Source organism: Melopsittacus undulatus, chromosome 6 (genome assembly GCF_012275295.1).
Source record: "Melopsittacus undulatus isolate bMelUnd1 chromosome 6, bMelUnd1.mat.Z, whole genome shotgun sequence".
Taxonomy (NCBI): domain Eukaryota; kingdom Metazoa; phylum Chordata; class Aves; order Psittaciformes; family Psittaculidae; genus Melopsittacus; species Melopsittacus undulatus.
Genome location: NC_047532.1, coordinates 35,995,461 through 36,020,526, shown reverse-complemented (window position 1 = coordinate 36,020,526; position 25,066 = coordinate 35,995,461). Strand labels below are relative to the sequence as shown.

General features: G+C 43.8%; 1 protein-coding gene across 1 annotated transcript; it reads right to left on the bottom strand.

Moving 5' to 3' along the window:
* Nucleotides 1-5,564: 5,564 nt before the first annotated feature.
* On the bottom strand, nucleotides 5,565-20,429 carry AADAC (arylacetamide deacetylase). Its single transcript, XM_005141167.3, has 5 exons — nucleotides 20,239-20,429; nucleotides 9,139-9,361; nucleotides 8,842-8,911; nucleotides 8,345-8,516; nucleotides 5,565-7,182 (listed from the first exon to the last, which is right to left on the bottom strand). The coding sequence occupies exons 1-5, from the start codon at nucleotides 20,374-20,376 to the stop codon at nucleotides 6,574-6,576; spliced, it is 1,212 nt and encodes a 403-aa protein (XP_005141224.2). The 5' UTR covers nucleotides 20,377-20,429; the 3' UTR covers nucleotides 5,565-6,573.
* Between the last annotated feature and the right edge of the window lie 4,637 nt (nucleotides 20,430-25,066).

The following is a 25,066-nucleotide window of genomic DNA, read 5'->3' as shown; positions in this document are numbered from 1 at the left end:
TCCTTTTTTCAACCCAAACCTTCCAGGAAGAGGAGGAAGGGGCCTTCACTGCTCTCAGCTGCTGCATGCAAACTTCACCCCAGCACCTTCCTCCTCCTGCTCTCAAAAGACCAGCTAACCTTCCACTAGACTTGGATGCTCAAAGACCCATCCAACCTGACCTTGAACACTTGCAGTAATGGGGCATCCACAGAACAATATACATAAAACATATCAGTTTCTCATAAGTGGGTTGTTGTGTTTTTTTCATAAAATAGAACTAGCAGTGGAGGCCTGTAGAAGTAGTAATAGAAGTAGGCCCAGTAGAAGTAGTAGTTAAATACAAGGTCATGGTACACATCAGTGGAAGTCTGAATACCACCACGATTATTTTTAAATGGGAGAAATAAACATGGTCCAGCTACTAAAAATACCATCCCCCTTCATTGTGATATACTATAACATTGGTAAATACTAACCCCATTAATATCCAGGATATAAAAAAAGCCATACTAGCTTTTCTCTGAAGACAAGGCCAACAAATCAGCTAATATTTAAGCATTACAGAAGCTGCTTTAAAATTCCACATGTAGCTAATAAATAACACTGGCTTCTCATTTACTAGCTTTTAAAAATTCTTTTCATTCAGGCAGCTACTGTTGCACTGAAGGATAAAAAGAGGCTGAATAAATGGGAACATTTATTCTTCCACACTGCATTAAAGCTTCAAATAACTAGTGACAGAGCAATAAAGACATCAACCTCCAAAGGCATGCCAGCCTTTGCTGCTGGCCTGTGTTTGGCAACTCAAGCAGGTAGGCATGAGCAAGTCAGTGTGGCAGGGCCAGGTGTAAGTCTGTCTGCAGTGTCTTGGGGCAGATGAGCACTCTTCACAGGTAATTAATAGCTAACTCCACCTCAGCACTTTCTAGTCACAATTAGTGGACTTGTGTCACCTATACCCAACAATTGAGGTTGAAACAAGGGTGTTAAATGAAACTTTTGGGGTTTGGGCTTCTTTTTTTCAGCTTTGCTAATGATGGGACTACTAGGAGAGCTCAGCCACAATGGGGATGCACACACCTCTGCCCTGACAACTTCCAGATCCTCCCAAGCCCAGTACCCTCTACCCCTGTGGGTAGGCCCTGTGGTGATAGGAAGGTCTCACCATCCAGCACATCACTGGGGCCAACGCCAGGAAGGAAGGGTCCCTGCAGCTCCCGGTAGAGGGCATCTGTTCTAGCATACTAGGGTTCACCAACACTGGGACATGAAAGCTGCAGAGTCAGGGAAGGAAGGTAGGTCATGCTCATCTAACCTGAAACATGCTCACCCTTGAAAAGTGTGTGGCAAGGCACAAGTATTTCAAAGAAAAATATTTCAAAAATGTATTGTAATTATTAGAGTTAAAGTATTCTTAATGTAATTTCAGTGGTTTTACATTAATTGTCCCAGTTTAATATCCCTACGGATATTGCATAGATTTATTTTGTTTCTGAGCACAAAAACCTTGAGTATTTTGAGGCCAGAGACTCAGCAAAACTCTCTTAGTCTCACAAGCTGGCACCTGTAATTACATCACCTTCCAGAAAGCTTATCAATAAAGAATACCTGAGTTAAAGTGCCTCTCCACAGCAGTTTTTGCTGTTGCCAAAAGAGTTGGGTGACCTGTGCAACACACCTGGCATCAGACAAGCAATACCAGACAGCTCCAGGTTCTCCTTGCTGGTACTGCAGGACTGAGATGTTCTGTCCTCTGCTGGGGGCCCGGGGGGGGGGGGGGGGGGAGGGGTTCAACGTGGGGCTCCTGGCTAACCCCAGTGCATAAAACAAAACAAAACAGCTTTAGGAGTTAACCTTTAAAGGGAGACTTTGAAATTGCTTCTGTGGTTAATTAAAATAATGAATATGCTGAGCAGCACCAATGTGATTGGGCCTTAAACTGAATTTGCCAATGCAGAAATTAATCAACAGTTCAAAAAAATACTAGAAACACCTAAAGTACAGACTTCCTCAAAAAGTTAAGAACTCTTAACAAACTATTAAAGGGGGAAACTTTAACAGGTGAGGATGCTTTATTTCCTCCTCTACTCACTGGCAAGTGTGAATTTTGTTTTCTCTGTATACACCTACCACTGTATCATGTTTTCTACAGGTGACAGGGGAACTGGAGGGTCTAAAACCAGCCACCCAGCATGCTGGGGCATCAGAGGGTTTGATCTCTGCATCTGGAGCTGGCTCCTCTGCAAACTCCAAATGAGAATAGGCTGCGCCTCCCAAGAAGGAAAGAAACAGAGGAGCTGCTGGCAAGAGGCTGATGCTGCACCCAAGCACACACTGGCAGGGCAAGACTTAGCAAAGACCTCCAGCAAAGGATTGGTGCAGGCAGGGCACATGAGTACAGTGTGCCAGGCAGGAGGGACTCGAGCCCTGAGAAGGTTTGGCAGAAGGGGTTCAGTGTTGGCAGGGCAGAGCAAAAGCATGCCTGCTAGCACAGCCTCCCCCAAAGCTGCTGGCTAAGCCACGCCACCATGATGGCAAGGCTGAGCTTTGTCTTTTACTATCAAACACCAAATTTAATTCCAGTCTCTACTGGGAGACAGAACAAAGCTTTCCCTTGGGGTGGCTTTTTTCTGTTTTCTCCTCTGGATAAATGTGTTCCTTACTGCATCTTCAGCCTCTCATGCAGGAGACGCTGACGTTACAGTTTTCACTGTCTCATTTTGTGCCTCACCAAGCATTTCCAACTCAAAAAGTCTATTTGAGGAACCTGATCAAAAGCATATACAGTCTAATAAATCATGAATCCATATTAAGGTGCTGGTGGGTTAAAACACATTTACTTCTTGTTCCAAGCAGAGTCTGATAAAAACATGCAGAGGGAGGGTAGTAGTGCTGTTAGCATTTTTGTTTAGAACAAACTTTTCTACATGTAAGAAAGATCATTTTTAGAGACATCTTTTCACCCTGTTTCTCTCACTGACAGCATCTTCACTGCTTTATCTCCTCAATACCTGCCTGCTTGGTCAGATTCTCCACCAATTTAAGCACCTACCCTTAAAATGTGGCTTCACCTCCTCCTTCACTGCCTCGACAGGCTCCCTTTTGGCCAACAACGCCCCATCAGCAAGCCTAGCTCCCTGCTAAGCCATTCCAGTGCCATCCCTGAGCACAGGTCCGAAGAAACGAAGGAAACTCGAGGACCCACGTCCGAAGCCCTCTGCAGGCTCTGCCTGGAGCTGCACGCACACTGAGCGCTACGCCTGCGCCAGGGGAGGGTAGGAAGGACCAACAGCCCTGCTCGGGGTGCGAAGGCAGCAGCTAGCAGTGACCCTGGCGGACACCGTGCTGGCCTCACAGCGTTGGATGCTCCCCGTGTCCCTGCGGTACCCGGTGCCGGAGCTGCAACAGAGGAAACGCCATGGCGGTGGCAGCATGGACAAAGAGGGTGTCCCAGGTCTGCTCCCGCTGGACTGACTTCCTGCCAAAGGTAGGCAAAGTCTCCCCTGTACAGGGTGTGGTGGATCCCAGACAGGCTCCCATCATGCTTTTAGGCCACCTGGACTGCCCGACCAGCTCATGCCCAGCTCTTCAGCCTGCTGGAACAACCACCCTCCTGCTTGTCATGTGTCCTGGGTTGAGCAGTAGCAGTAATTTTTTCTCCTTCTTAGTAGCTGGTGCAGTGCTGTGCTTTGACTTTTGGGCTGGAAACAGTGCTGATAGCAAGTATGTTTTGAGTTACTGCTCAAATGTTTGGTTTGTCCAAGGATTTTCTGAGCCTCATGCTCTGCCAGGGAGGAGGGGAGGCTGGGAGGAAGGAGAGACAGGACACCTGACCCAGGCTAGCCAAAGAGGTATTCCATACCACAGCACTTTATACCCAGGATGTAACTGAGAGTTACCCAGAAGGGCTGGAGCTCTGGGGGGTTAGAGGTGGTATCGGTCAGTGCTCAGTTGGGCAGGGTAGGGTGAGTTATGGGTAGGCGGCTGGTGAGGTGTTCTATTCTCTTCACTTGTTATTTCCTTTATCATTATTATTAGTAGTAGCAGTAGTGATTTGGGTTATACCTTAGTTATTAAACTGTTCTTATCTTAACCTGTGGGAGTTACATTCTTTGGATTCTCCAAAGGGGAAAGAAAGGGGAGGAGTGAGTGCATGAGCTGAGTGGGTCGGTTTAAACCATGACACACGCCACTCCTTGTCACCAACTGAGAGGTGGGTGGACTTTCCCCAGCACTTCAGGCCAAGTGCCTTTCCATCAGCGATGTCCCAGACTGCAGGGAAGGAAAACAATCAAAGCCAACATCAGTGACAGCAACGGAACCCACTGAGAGATGCCTGCTTTTATATCCCAGCTTTGTGCGTGTACGCCTCTGACAAAGTAACTGTCATCTCTAAATGTTCTCTTACAGTTTTTCCTGCCACTTCTATGGAAGAATAAAGCTGTCTGTAAGACTCAGAGAAAGGATCACTTATAGCAACTAATGGCCAACTCAGTTCATTCCACTAGCACTTACAGCATTGAAAATACCCTATACCCAGGAAATGTTCCTGCAGACATGACCTTAATACTGTATAGAAGGTCAAAACAAAGGAATTACTGAGGCAAAATTCCAAGCCCCTACTTCATTACGCATACTAAGATGCTGTTAATTAATTCCAAATGAGGTAGAAATAGAACTCCAGTTGGGGTGTCTGCTGCCAGCAGATGAGAGCCCAGTCCTGTGGGCAAAAGGTGGGAAGGCATTATCAGAAATAACTTTGCAAACATGCTGGGAGCTTGCACGAGCATGGACACATCCCAGGGATGTGAAACACATTGCACTTCTATGCATGGGGTTATACAAGCTGCTTTTTAATCCCATGGTACATTTTATGCTTGGTATGCTAAACAGTAAGGTGCACACTGCTTCAAGGGTGGATTCAGAAGTAGAGAAGCATAACACTCCTGCTGCAACAGCAAACCCCAGTGCAGTCCTCCTCACAAGCCAGGCTCAGCTCTCCACCAGTCTCCATCCTGATAGCAACTTTCAGCATCCTTTTGTTGATAGAAGACACCTACTCGCTACTTCTGTTTCTTTCAGCAACCACAGTCAAGCGTTGCTAAGTATTTACATAAACAGTAATAGCAGAAGTAAAGCATCTCCCTGTGTTTGGTCCTGGTTGTTTGCAATAGCTGTTGTATGTACTGAAGCCAGTTTATCACTGCTTTCCAATAAATAGGGTAACTGAGTGATTTCAATGCAATGTACTTTTTGTCAAAGACAAGTTTAATTTTTATATTCAACATAAAGATTAAGAAGAAAATCATAGCAATTGCTCCATGCACATTTACCTAAACAGGCTGTAAGCACACTCAGAGAAAAACCCAGAGTTATTGAAGATTCGGTATCTTTTATGTGAAATTAAAAAGCAGGATGCTAGATGTGTGTGTTTGTGGTGTGCTGTGATCAGTTTAAAAAACCAATAACCAACCAACATGTGCATTCATCACTCAGATTTTAGTGTTTTTATTTAATACAGAAAAGATTTATATAGAGGATATTGTTTGAAGACTGACAACTGAATTGTGTTTTCTAAGCCTATAAAGCTAAGCTAATTTTATTTAAAAAAAAATCATATGTAAAACATGATAAACAATTTTAAGGATAATTAGAACACATAATACATAAATTATCAAATAAGTAGAGCATAAAACACACAGCAGTGCTATAGAAAGGCTAGGACCTTGACAGTCTCTTTATCTTATAAATATCCAGTGCTGTTTTGTTACACTACTTCCTTTTAGTACAGGGATTTAAGAAAGTGATTACCTACCAAGACAGACAGATACTTGCTTTTTTTTTTTAAAAACCCAAAACAAAGAGGACCAACCAAACCAAACCACACCACCAACAGAACAACAACAAAAAACTCCCAAACATTTGCACTGTTATAGCCATCCCTCTCAGTTTTCAAGCAGGCACTTCCCTTGAGCAGTGCTAGAGGAAGACAACAGCAGAAACCTAGTGACTGCCTGCAATGGACAGGGTTCCACAAGCTGTACTTTGTGAAGTCAGGTCCCTGCACGTACGCTCACCCCATCACCCAGTGGCAGCAGTGAGGCCTCGTTAGTGCATCCCACAGGACCAGAGAGCATGCTGAAGGGGACAGGGAACAAGTGGCCACCAAGCACCCAGTGTGTGCAGTCACCTTGCCCATTTGCACAAGCCAGTGATACGAAGAAACAAGAAGCAGCTAACAGAGGACACCAGGTCCCACACGCTGTATCAGCCTAGGGCTCAAACAAGCACAGGAAAGGTCAGGCACACCAACTCTTCTGGTCTTGGCCAAGAGATAAATCCCAGCACAGTTTATGTAGTTCTGTGCTCAGACAACAGCACTGAAAAAAAAAGATTAGAATCAGACTGATTTTCCTGCTACAGAAGAAATGCTGCAATACAGATGCTTCAGGGCAACACAATGAAGACAGCAATCGCCCCAGAAGTCACATAGCTCCTATTCTCCTTAATCATAGAATGGCTAGGGTTGGAAAGAACCTTAACATCACACCCCCTGAATGTGAGCCAGGTGAGCAGAGCAACGTTTTCAGCTCATAGATTCTCATTTAACCACTCAATATATCTGTTAAACAGGCGGTGCCCTACAGCTAATTCAGCTGGAAATGAGACAAACGTTATTGCCCCATGAAAGGCATCCTTGGCATGGTCATGCGTGACAGGAACGCCTGCTCTCTGGAGGCGCCTGGCATACATGAATCCATCATCCCGTAAGACATCATGCTGGCAGGTGAGAATGTAGGTGCGGGGCAGCTTCTGCAGCTGGGCATCATTTGCCAGCAGAGGGGATGCCCTCAGATCCAGAAACCCTGGGTACTTCTGGGCAAGCTCGGAGCTGCCATAGGTGGGACTAACATAGACATGATCTTTCTTCATCTCCTCAGGCAGCAAGTTGCTCCAGTTTACAAACTGAAACAAGTGGCTCGATTCAACTGGGACATGCCTGTTTGAGGTCATTGCTTCCCTAAGAGACAAATCTGAAGTGAAATACCCACTCCAGAACCTGATTATAAGTGACTTGGATAAAATGGGCTTGTTTTCATTTTCTCGGTAAGATGGCAAATTCAGATCAAGGGCTTGAAGAGCAGGGTAAAGCAAAGCTTGGATTTTGAGTTTATTTTTGACTTCAGGGTCCTCCAACAGCTGTAAAATAAAATAAATACAAAAAAGTCAGTTAAAAAATGTTGGTTCTCTCACACTGATAGAAGATCTTAAAATTAAGGAATTAACATGCACATTTTACAACAAACAAAAGATTATCAATAAAATTATGGCAGATTAATTTAGAGAAATTCTAAATTCATAGGCATTCACCTACAAGAGTACATTGTATTAAAAATACTCAAACATAAAATATAATTTAATTTTATTTTTTATTTGGAAGGATAATAATATTCAGGAAATAGTTTTCGAAGCATAGAAACTTTTTGATGCATCAATGCTTTCTGAGATAGTAACAAATGATTTTTCTATAATTACAGAAAATTTCTTACAGCTTAAAAATTGATGTTTTCTAGGACTCAATTATTTCACACAATTTAGAGCTTATCCATCTGTTTGCTTTTTTAACCTTGAGATGTCAGAGGTGTTAGAACAACTACATTTCTGTGCATTTTAGACATGTGAAAAATAAAATGTAATTAATTGAACAGTGACATTTCTTATATACCATCCTTTTCCCCTCTTCACTAATAAATTTCTCCCTCATCTTCTGCCTTCAGTGTCCATGGCAATTTCACAGCTTTTCCAAGTGAGATTCATTACAATCTAACTGATTTATCAAGAGAGCAACAACATCACACTGACTTTATTTAATAAAGCTGAAAGAAGAGTGCAGAAGGCATTGAACTGTCTGTGATCAAGTGACATCAGAACATTTATTTAGAGATAACTTTTTTTTTCTTTTTCCCTGCTATTTACATCTATATGAGGTACATTGCTAAAATTCAAACAACATATCCAAATCAGTTGAAATGTGCTTAAGGACAGAGTGATATATGCCCTAATTATGGGCCAGATGACATTTTTTAGGGTGTAAAGTTTTGGAGGATATCATGGCATCAAAGTAGCTTTGATGCCACTAAATGGCTCGAGTAAATCTGCTCATCCTGGAACTTGGAGCCCTCACCGACAGCTTTGGAGGCTGCATGTCATCCTGTTTACATGGACAACAAGAGCCATCCAGGAAGTGCACTTGCAGAGGCTTTTGTTAGCCTTTTGTGAGTGTTCATGAATTAACAAACCCACACATACAGAAAAAAAAAACCAATATTTTGAGCTAGCAAAGCAGCTTTGGTTTATTTACCTGCTGTGCCACAGCTGCAGCTAAGTTGCCACCTGCACTGTCTCCTGCAACACCAACCCGATCTGGGTCCACCCCATACTGGGAGAGGACACTGCTCTGGAGGAAGAACTTTGTTACCGAATACACATCTTCAAACTGGATGGGAAAATGATATTTAGGTGCCAACCTGTAGCTGTTAGAGGCAGGGAGAAGTCTGTTATTAATAAGAACAAAGGCTTGCTAACATCTGCTGTAGTTGGTGAATGTTTATTTTCTGTGCCCAGAGAAATGGGAACTGCCTATCTCAAATATTTTATTACCCATCCAGCTTCACAAAACAATATCCAAACTAACCACCAACCACAATTCACCCACTGCAAACCTGACAGCTTTTTTTTTTTTACAAATACTTAAAGCTAGCAAGAAAGGACATAATAAAAAAAAAAGTATTAAAAATTTAATTGAAATAGATTAATTTATTCTGAACCCTCAACCCATCTAGAACAAGAACCTCTTACTTGACTGATACCACGACAGCATTTAACATGTCTGAAGTCCGCCTTGTCAGACGATCGTAGGATTTCATGCCTGAGATAAAATGAGTCCCTTAGAATATAATCCAGCCCGTTTGAGAACAGACATACAGCAGCAGAAGCTTTCAGGTGACTTTCCAAAATCTCCACTTGTTTTTGACTGGTGAAACACCAGTTCCCTGACCCTCTCTGTGGCAGTTCCCATGGAACAAAAGGCAACACTTAACATGGGCTGCTGAGATCTTACATACAGACTGTTGGTATTGGCAAAGAAGAGCTTACCTGCCTGTCCCAGACACCATCCTCCACCATGGAAGTAAACCACTGCCCTCCTCAGCCCATCAGATGCCTTTCTGGGCAAGTACAGACGGACGGTAGTGTTGTTGAACTCTGTGTCTGTCACAGTGACATTTTCATCAGACATGGGCATGACATATTCGGTATTTGTGATCAGCGTCAAAACTTCCATATAGTTCTGCAGACCCAGATACTCAGTAACCTCAGCCTAAAGCCCAAGACAAAGGAAAACAGTAAGTTAAATAATAACAGCCTTAGTTACTCTCACAGATTAAATGTCTCAGAGATTAAAACCATTTGATACTCCGTACAAGTCTGTAAGGTTGCTGTACAAGTCACTAAGCCAGATGCTGCTGACCTGGGTGAGTCACTGTCCCATGCTGTCATACCATCCAGCCTGAGCAGTTGAGCTCCCCTGTCTCCCATCCCTTCCATGTGAAGCTCAGCAGTGGTGGCTGGAAGGCCACCCAGGCACACCACCACTTCTCATTGCTAAGACAATGACTGGCAGCACAAGCTTAAAGGATAACAAGGATGCAACAGGGGATGTGGAAGAAAGGAGAATCAGCTAAAACCTCCCAATTACCCAGCACAAGGGTCTGCTCAATGAGTTGAACCTCCTCATCTTTCCAGACAGTGACCACAAAGCCAAGTAATAGCTGCTCCAAATGATGGACTCCTGAACCAAAAGCATCCAGTACTTTCAGGATGCCAAGGACACTGATGGCACAAATACAAGGATATAGCAATTTGACTCCAAGCTGTACAATAATTTTTAGTGATCAGTTCCATCCGAGTAGCCAAAGAGCATCATTTAGGGATGAGTACACTTTCATTATTAAAAGAATTATGAACTTTGAGATGTTAAAAAGGCAGAAGTGTATTTTTTGCTATTTTACTGTGATCCAGCTGTTTCATTTCTTCAGCTTACATGTAAAAATTCCATAACTTACCCACCTCTTAATTTCTCTATACAATGAAGAGGTACTCCTACTGAATAGCAAAACAAGAGTCATGTGTATTTTTCATTTCATGTTGGCAGCAGATAAGACAAAATACATGTACCACTGTACCTTCTGAAGCTGTTAACTGCTTCCATTATCCTTGAGGAGGATTAAGCCTTGTCTGGGTCATGCAGTCCTTCCATTACATTGGTTTAATATTTCACAATAAAAGCTGAGAATAACTCTGCCACCTATGTTCTGCTTCCCAGCAGCCCTATTCCAGGGAGGCAGTTCCCTGATGAATGAACAGGCAGAAGGACAGCTCTGGTGTTGCATCATTGCTGTCAACCATGCTGGCTCCAGCGTGACTCCAGCAAAGGATGATCCCAGTGATTCCCTCACCTGGAGAGACTCCACGGGCCCAAGAGCAGCATCCGCAAGGAGGGGAAATAGCAAAAACACTAACCAGGATCTCTGTCTGCCTGACGGGTGCTTTAGTCTGGAGGTCTTACACACCCATGGGGTTAGCTTTTTACAAAGATTCGTTTTCTCAGAAATGTTGAGCAGTTGCAGAGCAGCACTGGAGCCCCAGCCCTGTGCAGCCCTCAACGGAAGGCAGCAGAGGGTCCTTGAGTGTCCTGGGCATTGTCAGCACCCCAGGCAGAGCTATGCAAAGGACAGGGAAAACTTTCCCAATGGACTGCACAGAAATGCCCTAACAGAAGAAAAGCAATGTGGTTCAGGGGGTTCAGAACCCAGGAGTTGCCAGCTTTTAATGCTGTTAAAGCCATTTCCATTGAAATTCACATTTTAAAAATTTATTATGAAATCCTACAGTTCTAAATGAAATTACAGTTATTCTAAAATGCTAAATAAAATTTAAAAAAAGAAAACAAACAAAAAACCTAGCAAGTAAACCTGCAGCTGAAACGCAAGCTCCAAAGAGTAATATTTATCAGCTTTAGCTCTCTGGCATCATGCCAATTTAGATTAAAGAATTTCAGGATCTCTTTCCATCAATGGCTATTTTTAATCATAAACATAAAACTTATTTTTAAAACATGCATGGCTTCCATTACACTGATTTTTTGGTACACAAGAACAAACCCAGGTGAAAACATTTCCAACTGCGTTTGCTGCAGACTGTGCAAGAAATGCAGATTCAAATGACTCCCTCCAAAACCGGCAGCCCATCCCAAGGAGGCATCATATTTCTTCACAGCTGCCTTCACAGTATCAGAGAATCCCAAAGGTTGGAAGGGACCTCAAAAGATCATCTAGTCCAGCCCCCCTGCAAGAGCAGGGTAACCTAGAGTACATCACACAGGAACTTGTCCAGGTGGGCCTCGAATATCTCCAACATAGGAGACTCCACAACCCCCCTGGGCAACCTGTTCCAGTGCTCTGTCACTCTCACAATAAAGGAGTTCTTCCTGATGTTCACATGGAACTTCCTATGCTCCAGTTTACACCCATTGCCCCTTGTCCTACCACTGGGTATCACTGAAAGAAAGCCTAGCTCCATCATCCTGACACCCACCCTTTACATATTTGTAAACATTGATGAGGTCACCCCTTAGTCTCCTCCAAGCTAAAGAGACCTGGAAACTCTGATGAGTAAATATATGACCAGTAGTTGCTTATGCATACATATCTCTGCCTATGTCCCCGCCTTTTTACCTCTTACATTGGATTAAACTGTGTTTCAACAAACATAGTTTTCACATTGCTTTTAAGATGTTTGAAATATATATTTAAACCATCAAAGATCCATAATAGACAATAAAAAGACAAAAAAAAATTCACAATGACTGCAAGAAAAATAAAGTCTTCATTTACTATGGTGTGAAAGATGGTGTGAATACCTATTTGAACAAAAAATTAGCCACAATAGAGACTGACTGTGGGTAGAGCATGATCTCAGCCACACGAGATGCCAGCAACATAAGGAACTCCTACCATGTGCACCTTCCTTAAAGTATAGGACCTTGGATTTCACATTTCTGAACTTCATGAGGTTGGCATCAGCCCACCTCACAAGCATGTCAAGGCCCCTCTGAATGGCATTCCTTCCCTCTAGTGTATCAACCAAACCACACAGCTTAGTGTCATCGGCAAACTTGCTGAGGGCTCCACACTCCCACTGTCCACGTCACTGACAAAGATGCTGAACAAGATAGGTCCCACCATTGACTCCTGAGGGACACTACTCAGTACCTGTTTCCAGCTGGACATTGAGCTGTTGACCACAACTCTCTATGTGCTGCTGTCCAGCCAATTCTTTGTTCACTGAGTGGTCCCTCCATCAGATTGATGCCTCTTCAGTTTAGAGACCAGGATGTCATGTCAAACAAGTCAAAGTAGATGACATCAGCTGCTTTGCCCCTATCCATCAGTTCTGTATCCCCATCATAGAAGGCCACCAGATTTTCAGGCATAATTTGCCCTTGGTGAAGCCATGTTGGCTGTCACCAACCCTTTCATTGTTTTTCATGTGTCCTTGCATAGTTTCCAGGAGAATCTGCTCCTTGATCCTGACTGATTGGTCTGTAGTTTCTGTGAGGGTGGTGAGGCACTGGAACAGGTTGGCCAAAGAAGTAGTAAATGCTCCATCCCTGGCAGTGTTCAAGGCCAGGTTGGACGGAGTCTTGGGTGACATGGTCTAGTGTGAGAAGTCCCTGCCCATGGCAAGGGGGCTAGAACTAGGTGATCTTAAGGTCCTTTCCAACCCTAACTGTTCTATGATTCTATGATTTCTGGGTCTACCATATTCCCCTTCTTGAAAATGAGGGTTATAAATACTTTTTCCAATTGCTTGGAACTTCACCTGACTGGCACGATTTTTCAATGATGGACAGTGGGTTAGCAACTTCATTCACCAGCTCCTTCAGGACCCATGGATGTATTTCATCAGGTCCCCTGGAGTTGTGCACATTCAGGTTCCTGAGGTAATCTTAAACCTGATCCTCTCCCTACAGTAGGCCTAAGGTCTTTATTCTCCCAGTCCCCTCATCTGCCTTCCAAGATTTGAGTGGAGTTGGCAGAGCATTTGCCAATAAAGACTGAGGCAAAGAAGCCATTGAGAACCTGAGCCTTGTCCAAATCCAGCATAGCCACTTCTCTTTTTTTTTTTCTCTCCAGAGAGGCCCCACATTATTCCTAGCCTGTCTTTTGTTAGTGGCATACCTACAGAAGCCCTTCCTGTTATCTCTGACAACCCTGGCCAGATTCAATTCTAACTGAGCCTTAGCTTTTTTGACCTGGTCCCTAGCTTCCCAGGCTGCCTGTCCTCACTTTCATTTTCTATAAGCTTCCTTTTTTTCTTCTGAGCTTTTTCAGCAGCTCCTTATCCATCCAGGATTGCCCCATTTCTTTCTTGTCAGATGCAATGCTCTTGAGCTTGGAGCTGGTGATCCTTGCATATCAACCAGCAGTCTTGGGCACTCCTGCACTCTAGGGATTTATCCCATAGAACCTTACTAAGCAGGTTCCTGAAGAGGCCAAGGTCTGCTTTCTAGAGGTCCAGGGCAGGGAGCTTGCTGCTCGCCCTTCTCACTGCTCTGAGGATCTTGAACTCCACCATCTCATGATTGCTACTGAGACAAGTGGGACACAAAATCACAAACTGGAATATATAAACCTTTAGAATTAGTTTTAAGTGATGGTAAATTTGATGGCTTTGTAACAGTAGCAATCGAAAATTACTGAGGTGCATGATACGTAGAAAAAAATAGAATACAGCTAGAGAACATACTGAGAGTTCTTGTACAAGATGAATCGTTATAGTTGACATAGTTTTAAGAAAAACAGTCTAGAAGAATAGGACACAGGGATAAGGAGTATCTGGGAATTGCAGGTGTCCAGGATGGGCTACAGTTAAGCTAACTGATAAATAGGAGGACAGGAGGATTATTAGGTCTGTGGTGCTAACAAACCAATTAAGCTGGTATAACCATCCACTGTGCATGCTTCAAAGGCTGCTATAAGTGATAAAGATTGTTGGAAGAAGTAAACGACCCTCAGAGACCACCACCATAATTTTGTACACATGTGGGCAACTTTCCAGAAAACTATGTAATCCATACATAACCTCATTAATATGTATATATGTATGCCCAGGGACTATATAAGGATGGCTTGTGTAGCAATACGGAGACAGACGTTAAGAGGAGCTATCCCCCTGCCTCCCAGTGCCACAATAAAGAATACCTGCTTGTCAGCTTGAGAACTTTGTTTGCAAGTACATTCCTGGAGTTTTCTCTGAATCACTACAACCAGGCTGTCCTGGAGTATCACATTCCCCACCAGCTCCTCCCTGTCAGTGAGCACGAGGTCAAGCATGGCACCTCTCCTTGTCAGCTCCTCTATTACTTGCAGAAGGAGGTTGTCTTCCACAAAATCAAGGAGGCTCCAGGATTGTTTGTGCCAGGCCAGATATCAGGGTGGTTGAAGTCACCCATGAGGACAAGGGACTTTGAGCATGAGACTACTTCTACCCATCTTAGAGGGCTTCATCCACACAGTCCTCTAGATTGGGTGGCCTGTAGCAGACCCCCCCAGTAATGCCCCCCATTGCAGTTTTCCCTCTGACCTTAACCCACAAACTCTCAGTTGACTCATCACCTGTCCCCAGGTAGAATTCCATACTCTCCAGCCTATCAATGACATAAATAGCTACACCCCCTCCCAATCGGCACGGCCAGTCTTTCCTAAAGAGCGTAGGTGGTTTGGGTTTTAGATGAAAGAAAGGTATGAAGAATATAACTTCAGATAGGTCAAAAGTCATTTGCTACCTGACTTCCGAAAGTGAGTTAAGAACCTCGATTTCTAGTTTGTTTACAGCAAAATTGGAAGAAATTTCACATTAACTTGCAAATATATTTTCAGTTTAATTTGCACAGCTCTTGCACATATTCTCGTTAAACACTCAAAAAATTAAGAGCTGACAGTGATAACACAAGAGCACTTGTCTAATTTCAGGCCACTGTACAATTCTTCAAACAGGCATAAACAACACTAAGTGGGCTGATATAACTTCTATCAGATCACCAATTAACAACAGGCCTAAATCTCCACAGCTTGGTCTCTCGTTTGGAGCTCTGCAGCTGTAGGGACAGCACTGGCATTGTGCCACAGAGAACTACCAATGGCCACCAGTGGCTTCGATGTCAGTATTGGCACCATGGCCTCTTCACAACAGCCCACAACAACAGGGGACATAACCTAACTTTCCTCACATGACTCCTAACTGTTCTATCACACAGCAAGTGGAATGATGAAATAATAAAAGCGAGCTCTTAGATTTTATCTGAAGGTGAAAGCCAGATGAAACTCAAAGCAGGTTTGAGTTTAATAAGAAATGAAATAGACCAACCGAGTGCAGATCGTGTAGGAAGTTTAGCTTCCTATAAAAGATGCTTTATTCTTTCCAAGAAGAATGTAAAACAAATACAGAAACACCCACACTTTAAATTATAACCTTATGAAAGGTATAACATCTGGCATTCAAGGTTCAATGTTGTAAATCATACAATCTAACCCTGCTTGTTTTACATTTTTGTAATTTTTTTAATGTTTAAATGAACTATTCAACACCTTCTATATGTAATCTACTTTTTCAGAAGCTAGAAGGAAAGAGAATACAGCTAAGATCTTCCTGACAATACCTGACAGTGATTGCCACCACATTTTAGAGTCACCTCTCTGCAGGCTTGGACCAAGCGATTCCAGGAGCTCTGTCAAACTCTGTGGTTTGGAATCAGAATGAAAGAAAACAGACAGCAACTGGCACACTGCACATAAGGAAAATATGAGATCTTGTCATAAGCTCAATGAAGATAAACATATACACATGCCAAAACTGCATGTTTTTATACACAGTGATTACACAGTTTACATAAATATTTTTCAGCTGTTGTATTTACCCTGAGGATTAGCACCTTGAAAGAATAAATATATAGGTCAAAGTGAGTCCTGCTGTAATTCCAGTGAGCTTGTTGGTACTCCACTGCATCAGGAGTAATTTCCTCAGCTTCAAGACAGAGGCTTCCCAGTACATACAGAGTTTAAATTTTACATTGTTGGAAAACCCTGGTCTGTGGTTTCAAGGCCATTATCATATAAAACCAAAAGGAAATTATACCCTCATCTGAAAGTCTCATTGTCCCTCATCCGAGAGGTAAGAGGAAAAAGGAAACCATTTTGGGGTTTTTGTGTTCCTTGTGCCTTGGAAAGCTTTTTTCACCATCCCTTTCTCCATCTTCCATGAGGGGAGCATGGCAGCAAGGACAAAAACCCCAAAACTTATGTGTGAGGAAAGAGCTCCCAGCGCATTTAGGAGCTTATTTATCTGAAAGGGTGGTAGTTCAGATGGAGATGTCCTTCCAGGTGAAGCTTTCCATCAGCCAAACACTAACACAGGCAGCTTGTGAGCAGGACTGCAAAGGGCTCAAATCCAGGTTTCATGGCTCCCAAGGAGCCAGGCCACAGACAGAGAAAACCCTGGGAGGATTTCACAGGAATTGCAGCCCAGGAAACACTCAGCTAGGAATCACAGAATCATAGAATAGTTAGGGTTGGGAAGGACCATAAGATCATCTAGTTCCAACCCCCCTGCCATAGGCAGGAACAACTCACACTAAAGCATGCCACACAACGCTTTGTCCAACCTGGCCTTGAACACTGCCAGGGATGGAGCATTCACAGCCTCCCTGGGGAACCCATTCCAGTGCCTCACCACCCTCACAGTAAAGAATTTCTTCCTTATTAAGTTTTAACCCATTACCCTTTATCCTATCACTACAGTCCCTAATGAAGAGTCCCTCCCCAGCATCCCTGTAGGCCCCCTTCAGATACTGGAAGGCTGCTATGAGGTCTCCACGCAGCCTTCTCTTCTCCAGGCTGAATAGCCCCAACTTTCTCAGCCTGTCTTCACATGGGAGGTGCTCCAGTCCCCTGATCATCCTCGTGGCCCTCCTCTGGACTTGTTCCAACAGTTCTATGTCCTTTTTATGTTGAGGACACCAGAACTGCACACAATACTCCAGGTGAGGTCTCACGAGAGCAGAGTAGAGGGGCAGGATCACCTCCTTCAACCTGCTGGTCATGTTTCTCTTGATGCAGCCCAGAATATGGTTGGCTTTCTGGGCTATGAGTGCACATTGAAGCTGACTCATGTTCATTTTCTCATTGACCAACACCCCCAGGTCCTTCTCCACAGGGCTGCTCTGAATCTCTTCTGTGCCCAACCTGTAGCTGTGCCTGGGATTGCTCTGACCCAGGTGTAGGATCTTGCACTTGGCATGGTTAAACTTCATGAGCCCACCTCACAAGCGTGTCAAGGTCCCTCTGGATGGCATTCCTTCCCTCCAGCAGATCAACTGAACCACACAGCTTGGTGTCATCGGTAAACTTGCTGAGGGCACACTCAATCCCAGTGTCCATGTCACTGACAAAGATGTTGAACAAAACCGGTCCCAACACCAATCACTGAGGGACACCACTCGTTACTGTTTTCCAACAGGAAGAAATGCTGTGTATTGCATTTTATACTTTCTTCGTTTATTTTCTCTTAAACTTTGTGCATGTGGTACTTCCAGAAAATACAGGAAGGATTTTGTGCTTAAGCACCACAAAAACTGTCTGATTTATTTTTAGAGGCTATTCCCCAGCTACACATCACATAGACACAAGACATTATAATGAATACGATAATGGAGATGTTCCCAGCTTCCCTTCTGCAGTGGGATGGGTAAAAACAGACTCGCCAGCACTCTGCAGGCTGGGCACACCAGTGGAACTAAGCATAGCTGCAGCCCTCTACAGGGTAACCCAGGGCAGGATCAAGCCACCAGCTTCCAACCAGCCTCTGGAGTCCCTCAGCACTCATGGCCATGTGTGGCAGAGACCTGGAGAACAGCCTGGGACTGGCACAGGTTTTATTCAAGCCAACTTATACATTCCTCCAGGTCAGGAAACCTGAAACTGGAGAAAATCTTGCACAGTGTGGCTCAGAAGCTGCAGAGCTCCCCAGAACCTATTAAAGCAAAGACATAGGGCATAGATTTGCCATTTCATGGCTTTCTTGGCATGTCCTTTTGGAGACCAGCCTCTTGCTGAGCTATGTTTGGGGGTGGCAGCATTATTTCTTTTTTCAAACCAACATCAGAGAGTCAGAAAGACTAAAACAGAGACCCCTCCACAAATTTAGACCTACTATTAAGTGATTATAAGTTGTTGCCTATAATCAGATGATCATTCAGAATGTACTTAGGATGCTTTAGAGTTGCCTCAAATCTAATTTGCACTCACGCAGCTCCAGGGAGGCCATCTTTATCAGAGCCCCTTAGGATTGCAGTTTTGCATGTGGATGGAGCACAGTTACAAAACACACTTGCCCTGCAACACTACTGCTGAAAATGGACTTAGGCTTAACAGGCAGCCAGCACAGCAGCCGTGAAAGACACCAACTCCACACTGAAATGAAAACACATAATCCTCCAACACTTAAAGAAAACACTGCTGTTTGCTGAGCACTGCTGTGCTGCAGGTCAGACTTAGCGAGCAGACACAAGGGACATGAGTTATCTGTGCACATACCCTCCTTGCAGACTATCTCTGAAAGGAGACTGAAGATGGGAAGAAGCAAGATGTGCATCAAGAGTGCAGACTACAGATTCTTTCTTATCACTTTTTTGTCTCCCACCACTCAGACCTCAAAACACAAGATCAAAACAAACAAGAAAGCAGCAGAGAGTCCATGAGTAAACGCATACAAATATCATCTTTCCCTCTCCAAACCCACTGCTCCCTTCTGCTGGTTGTGAAGACCTGAGAAAAGGCCTGCTCTGCAAACAAAGGCTGTCTGACACAGGGATGTCTTTGTAGATCAACACTGGATTTTAGTTACTGTCCAGAAGTGTGATATTCAGCATATTCTACATCCACGAGAAAAAACATGGACTTCTGAAAAAAACCACATTTTAACTGAAACAACAGAAAAGGCAAAATCCCAAATTCTTGCACTTTAGAGCAAACAGCCTGGGTGTCTCTGCCTGCAGCAGCCAAGTCTTGCAACAGCATGCCTGAAGCAAAACTAGAAACCTCTCCACAGCTCCTTAGAACTTCCTATCAATACATTTCATGGTGGAGAATGAAGCAGTCTCTAAATGTTTGCAGTCACCCAGAAAGATGTCTGCAACACTCCCTCCCCTCTCCTCCCCACAAACCTTCATTTTTGACCTTTATTTTCAGACCTTGGTTACACTGCTGCAGCCACCACTGTGCACTACGTACAGGCTGAACTCAAAACATCTCCTCATTTGATATACTTGAGGTGGGAACTACAGCAGTGTTAGTTGTGCATGGAATGCAGCTTCACAAATTGCTTACAAATGTTTGAAATGACTGTAACTGTAAAGTGACTGTAAATGAAGCAGAAGATAGAGATGTAGCATATATAAAAATAGCATGGAAAGACATAAAGATCCCGTTGTTAGTAAATATTGCCATTTAACTACAAATAGGGTAAAATAACACTGCTTTTCCAGAATGTGACGTATGGTTCTATGCTTCTTACAGCTGGATATAATTTTTGGTAATCAAGATCACAGTGGTATTTATATATATATATGATCTGTATCTCAATTTCTACATGCTCTAGCATTAATACCATTATAACTAACTTTGTGTAATTTTTAAGGTCATTCTGTCAATGGATTTCTGTGAAACCACAAAAATCAGTAGTATTTAAGTGCTCTGATTTTCACTTCTGACATGCAATACAGTATTTCTGTGGAAACTCAATGTACAGGCTCTGAGGAACAGGAAAATTCAAGGACCAGTGCTACAGCTGCAGAGGTTCATAAAGCAAAACAGACTTTTTTGCATTTGTCTATCTGTAATCACATTACATATCACATTTCCAGTTACTCTGAATATCTTTTTTATTTTGACATTGCACAGTAAATCTTTTCTAAGTTTATAGTAATACCTACAGTAAGTTTAATGCTTAGTACTACTCTACTTCACTGAGTGTATCACCATACATATATATATGACACATACTTCCATATCTCTATTAGTCAGAGACACCAGGAATGCCCTCTGCTCCTCTCTTTCCCTAGCTCAGCACCAAGCTCACCAGGTGTTTGAGAGTCCTGAGAGTAGCCGAGATGAACATCACTTTCCAGGGCTCCTCAAAGTCCTCTGGCATGGGACTGTAGATGTAGTAAGCAAGGATGACAGAGGCGAGGAAGAGGCACAGCAGCTTGGATCCCATGTCCACAGGCACAGCTCCTCCCAGACCAACTGGACTAAGAGCTCTCACTGACTCTGAAGAGCTACAAGCCAGCACACACACACAGGGCAAAGTTAATCCTGTGCTTTGTTTGGGTCCCAGCCAGGAGGTGATTTCTCATCGGATCACCCGGGGCAGAGATTATTCTACCATGCAGCTCCAGAGAAAACGTGTATTTTCTAGCAAGGCATTCAGCAACTTGGAGCTGCCTCTGTACTGAATCACACCTTAAATATCGAGGATCTTCCATCCCCTTTACCCCATTTCATGCATTTGGCAACAGCAACCAGGAGGAAATCTCAGAAGGAAAGCAGTGCTGAAAAAATAAGGAACATAGCCAGCAAACCAAGGGCTGCAAGAACGTGACATTCATCTGCAAAAAGATATATTGAATATTCAGGAGCTGTTAGCTGCCACTTCTTACTGCAGCTGCACAAACACAGCCCATCTTACAGCAGTACCCAACAAGATCAGACCACAGCAGCACGTCATTCCTTAGGCAGTAACAGGCACCTCCTGCTTTATCAGAGCACAACTTTCATCTTGTACTAACACACCAATCAGTTGTGCAATAATAGGTTTGGCAGGAAAAATAAAAGCAGGGAAGGGCTTCTGTGAAATGTGAAAAATCAGATTTAATTGCCATTATTCTCAGGATTATGATTTCTATACATCTCCTATTTCTGCATAGGGCAGACTCCCAAATGGATAATTCCACTAAAGACACACTACAAGCACAGGCATACACAGAGAGTGAAGGGTAAAAAGAAGAGTTGCAGCACCAGGAACCCTGCTTTAGAGATGAACTGAAAAAGTAAAAAATTAAAATTTGTCTTATTTCTTTTGCTGAAGTTTTACCAACTGCGAAGAAGCACCGCTCCCTCCTGCTCTCTCACACTAAGCAGCCCTTGGGGATGAAGCAGTAGGACCAGAGAGCATGAAGCATCACAAAGATGAACTGTGTGCCATCTGCCCAAATGCAGAGAGGGAGTGGGCCTTAGTCAGTCTTTAAAATGTTTTCTTTATTGGAGTTCTGAGCACCTCCAAAATATCAAAGTGTTTTAAAAATCCTGCTCAGCGCAGGCTGGGCCACCCTGCTCTCTCTCATCATTCTTCTGTGGCACAACAGTCATAGTCCAATGTTCTTGACACAGCTCAAACAAAAACAAGAGACAACATACCTGTGTTGTCACTTTGTCCTTCCCAGAGATCAGTGCAAGGTTCTGGGGACAGGGGAAGAACACAGGGAGGCACGGGTGCCATGGCTTCATGCCCTGGGTCCAAGCAGTAGCAAGACTACTACTGCATTCCCAGCAGGCACGCACATGGTAATGTGTGAGCACACAGGGCTGGACAGGCAGATCAGCAAATCCCATATTTTCTTTTCTACAGCTCAGATCACCTAGTGGTCTCTTTCAGCCTCAACCATCCTGTGATACAGTTTAATAAAAACTGTCACACAGTATGCCCTCCTTCTTATTTTCTTTATTTTCATATATTCCAAGCTACTGGTGTTTCAGCCAAGGAAAGAAAAAAATTTATAGAAACTTAAGTGGACTAAAGCCAGAGTTAAAACAACAATGGAAAGAAATATGTGGTCTTGTAACTTACATCTGTTCGTAACAGCAATATATCTTCACTGGCTTCCACTTGCATTACATGTCTGCATACTGCACTCCTGCAGAATTACTTTGAAAGAATCATCCAAGTCAGACAAGTTGTGCTTAAGCAGACCCCTAGGAAACTGCTTGTTTTAGGAAAACTATGGGAAATAAGATTTCAAAGCAGAAAGCATTTGCAAGGCTGTCTAGCAAAAAAAACCCAAAAGTATTGTCTTGCCTAAATGGGAAATAATTGATTATAATCTGGTTGTGATTCAGCACTTTATAGTAATAATATAATCCAAAATATAAGACCTAAACAAATGATTAGGCAAAGCTGCAGTACAATCCCCGTATCTACACTTAAGGCTGCTGTTGTCGGTAGGGTCTATTTCTAGAGAAAAAGAAAATGAGCAATTGGGGTAAAATTAGTATCTGACTTATTGCAAAATAATTCTTTTTCCTTGCCTGTTAGTGCAGGTTCAGTAGCTGAACTGGTGTCCTTAAGCTCAGGGTTAGTGTACAGCCCTAAGGCTTTACGGAAGTGCCTTATGTTACACTGGAACGATAACTTTCAATTGGGAGATTTTGGGAGCAAAATGCAAAAGCTTATTACATTTGTGTATCAATTGTTCCATTTGTTTCATGTCTATGGTTTTAGTTCTCTGCTACTCCTGGAATAACACACTTCCCTGCAGCTTTAAAACCAGGCACTTCTGCCAGCTATGGTGCCTCTCCTGCCAGTCACCTATAAGTACCAGTGGGGACACTCCCTACCTCCCTCACACCATCGCTGCCTTAAATTTTAACTACAGTTGTTTTGTGTGGTTGTAATTTGTGTATCATTTTCATGAACTATATAGAGCTCTCCCAGATTGATTGTCTAAATGCCCATCATACTGAGCCTGACTGAGACACATTTCAGATAATAGCTGAGGACTCCTGGGTCAGAGGACAGTTGCCTGTGTGTGTCCTGGCCCAGAGACACTAACAGGAACTGGTGGCCCCAGTCAGCCTCCCTGGGGACCCCTCCCACCCTTGCCCACTGTGCATGGCCCCTACTGACCCACATGACCCCCCTTCAAATCATGGGGGTCCTGCACTACCCATGCACTACCTCGCATGCTGGGCACATCACCAGTGCAGTGCTGGCTGCACTGAGGGGTGCTTCTGGTGGTGTCAGCACCCCCAGGAAGCCAGGGTGGCTCAGCTGTTAAGAGAGATGCTAATTTGATCCAGTGATGACTGTTGAGCTTTTATACATCCATCCTGAGAAGGTCACATCTTCACTGGGGTATGGAGTAACAGCTTACTAAAATAGTAGCCAGGCCTGGAAGAGGCATATAGGCTCCATGCCTGAGCAGGCTCAATATGCTCCAGTTACTCACCTGGGTGGCAGGGGTCCAGGCATGCCACTGCCCTACGCTTGCCAGAACAGGCATGTCAGGCTGGGGACAGTCAGCCATGGGTGACCAATCCACCCAGACAGGGCTCCAGGGGCTAAAGGGTGAAGATACAGGACTTGAAGGGGGATGAGGGAAAAAAAATAGCTACCACCCCAGTGACAGGTGGCAGCAGGCAGGCAGCCTGTCAGGGTAGAAACTTGTCCCAAGCTTCAGTGGGAGGAGGGCAGATATCCCAGGCACCTCTGCCAGCACTGCTGATGCTTGCTGCTGCAGCTATTGTACAGGCGTGAAAGAAAAAGCACAAACACTAGTTAGTTGTGATACACAAAGTGGTTTTCTCGTTCCTGTACAGTATTTTAGGAAGTAAACTGAAAAGCCACCTGGAGGCAGCACAGCACTGCAGAAGTTGATTTTTCCAAGTGACGGCACTTACGGGCATCCAACACCCAGTGAGAAATACCCACCATGTAAGTCCTCTCAGCAGGGCAAGGATCAGCTGCAAGCATCACCCAAAGAGGTGAGAACAAGGGAAAAGAACACAAAGCAATACTGGAGCTAGTAAAAGTTGTCCATGTTTGCCTCCAGTGAGACAAGTGGCAACCTTGTAGTAAAAAGCAAAAAGTTATTCTTCTGTCTTTAAATATCTCTGATGGACATCCAACAGACAAATTATATAGTTAGAACAGTGTGTAGCTCAAAGTACCCTTTGAAAGGCAGCAATCCCACATCTGCTGTAACAAGGTCTTTATCCAACACAAGAACACACAGTAAATAAGTTATTTAGGAACCAGCTTATTACAAAACACTAAAGCAAATGACAGAAAATCCACACCAAACCTAGATAAATAATAATTGACATTAAGAATTTAAGCAATGGCTATTTTTTACTTGACTCATGAAACCCTCAGTGTTCAACTGCTGCATTTTGTTCAGCAACAAACTGAGTTGCATTTCAATAAGCAAGCTGTCCCATGTGACTAGTGTTGCATTTTCCATTGTTCTAATAGCTGCATTTCATACCAAGTTCAAGAGCTTGATGGTACTGTACTTTTTATCCCACCACAATTTAATTGTCTTCCAGCCTTCTCTCAGTAAACTAAAGAGGCTGTGGTTTGTGCTCCTCACCATAGGGGATCAAGACTTCCTAACACTGGAGACAAAACAGTATTCGTTGCCTAAATGTGAGGACAAAACCTTTGCATGCCAAAATTTCGGCACATCTACAGGGGGAGAGAACCAAGGCCTTAAACAGAGGCACCAGCAGGAGATCAAAGCATCACTGGACACCAGAAGGACCTTCATCCCTCAGCTAGGAAAGGGAGGAGACCTGCCCCCAGCAAGGGGATGACACCATGGAAGGCCAGGAGTGCTGCTGCCACCAGGCACCTGAGGAAACATGCACCATTCCTGCTGCTCACCTGCAACAGCTTTCCCTCTTCTGTTCTTCATTCTCCCAGCAGCAGTCATGCCCATCTGTCCCCATCCAACCAACCCCAGGACATGCCATAAACCAGGCTTCCCATTGTCAGGGTACATGTACCTCAGGGAGTGACGATGTGAATCTTTGCCTTCCCAGCCACTGCCTTGAGCAATTGCTTAATTTACCTTTACCTGAGACAGCTCTGAGACAGCAAAGCAGCAGCAAGTGCACAGGGATAAAGCCCA

Coding starts and splice junctions, on each gene's coding strand:
- AADAC (XM_005141167.3), bottom strand. CDS start 20,376: ATGGGATCCAAGCTGCTGTGCCTCTTCCTCGCCTCTGTCATCCTTGCT. Junction 9,362..20,238: donor TCAGGACTCTCAAACACCTG/GTGAGCTTGGTG, acceptor CTTGGGCTTTAG/GCTGAGGTTACTGAGTATCT. Junction 8,912..9,138: donor ATGGTGTCTGGGACAGGCAG/GTAAGCTCTTCT, acceptor ATTTTATCTCAG/GCATGAAATCCTACGATCGT.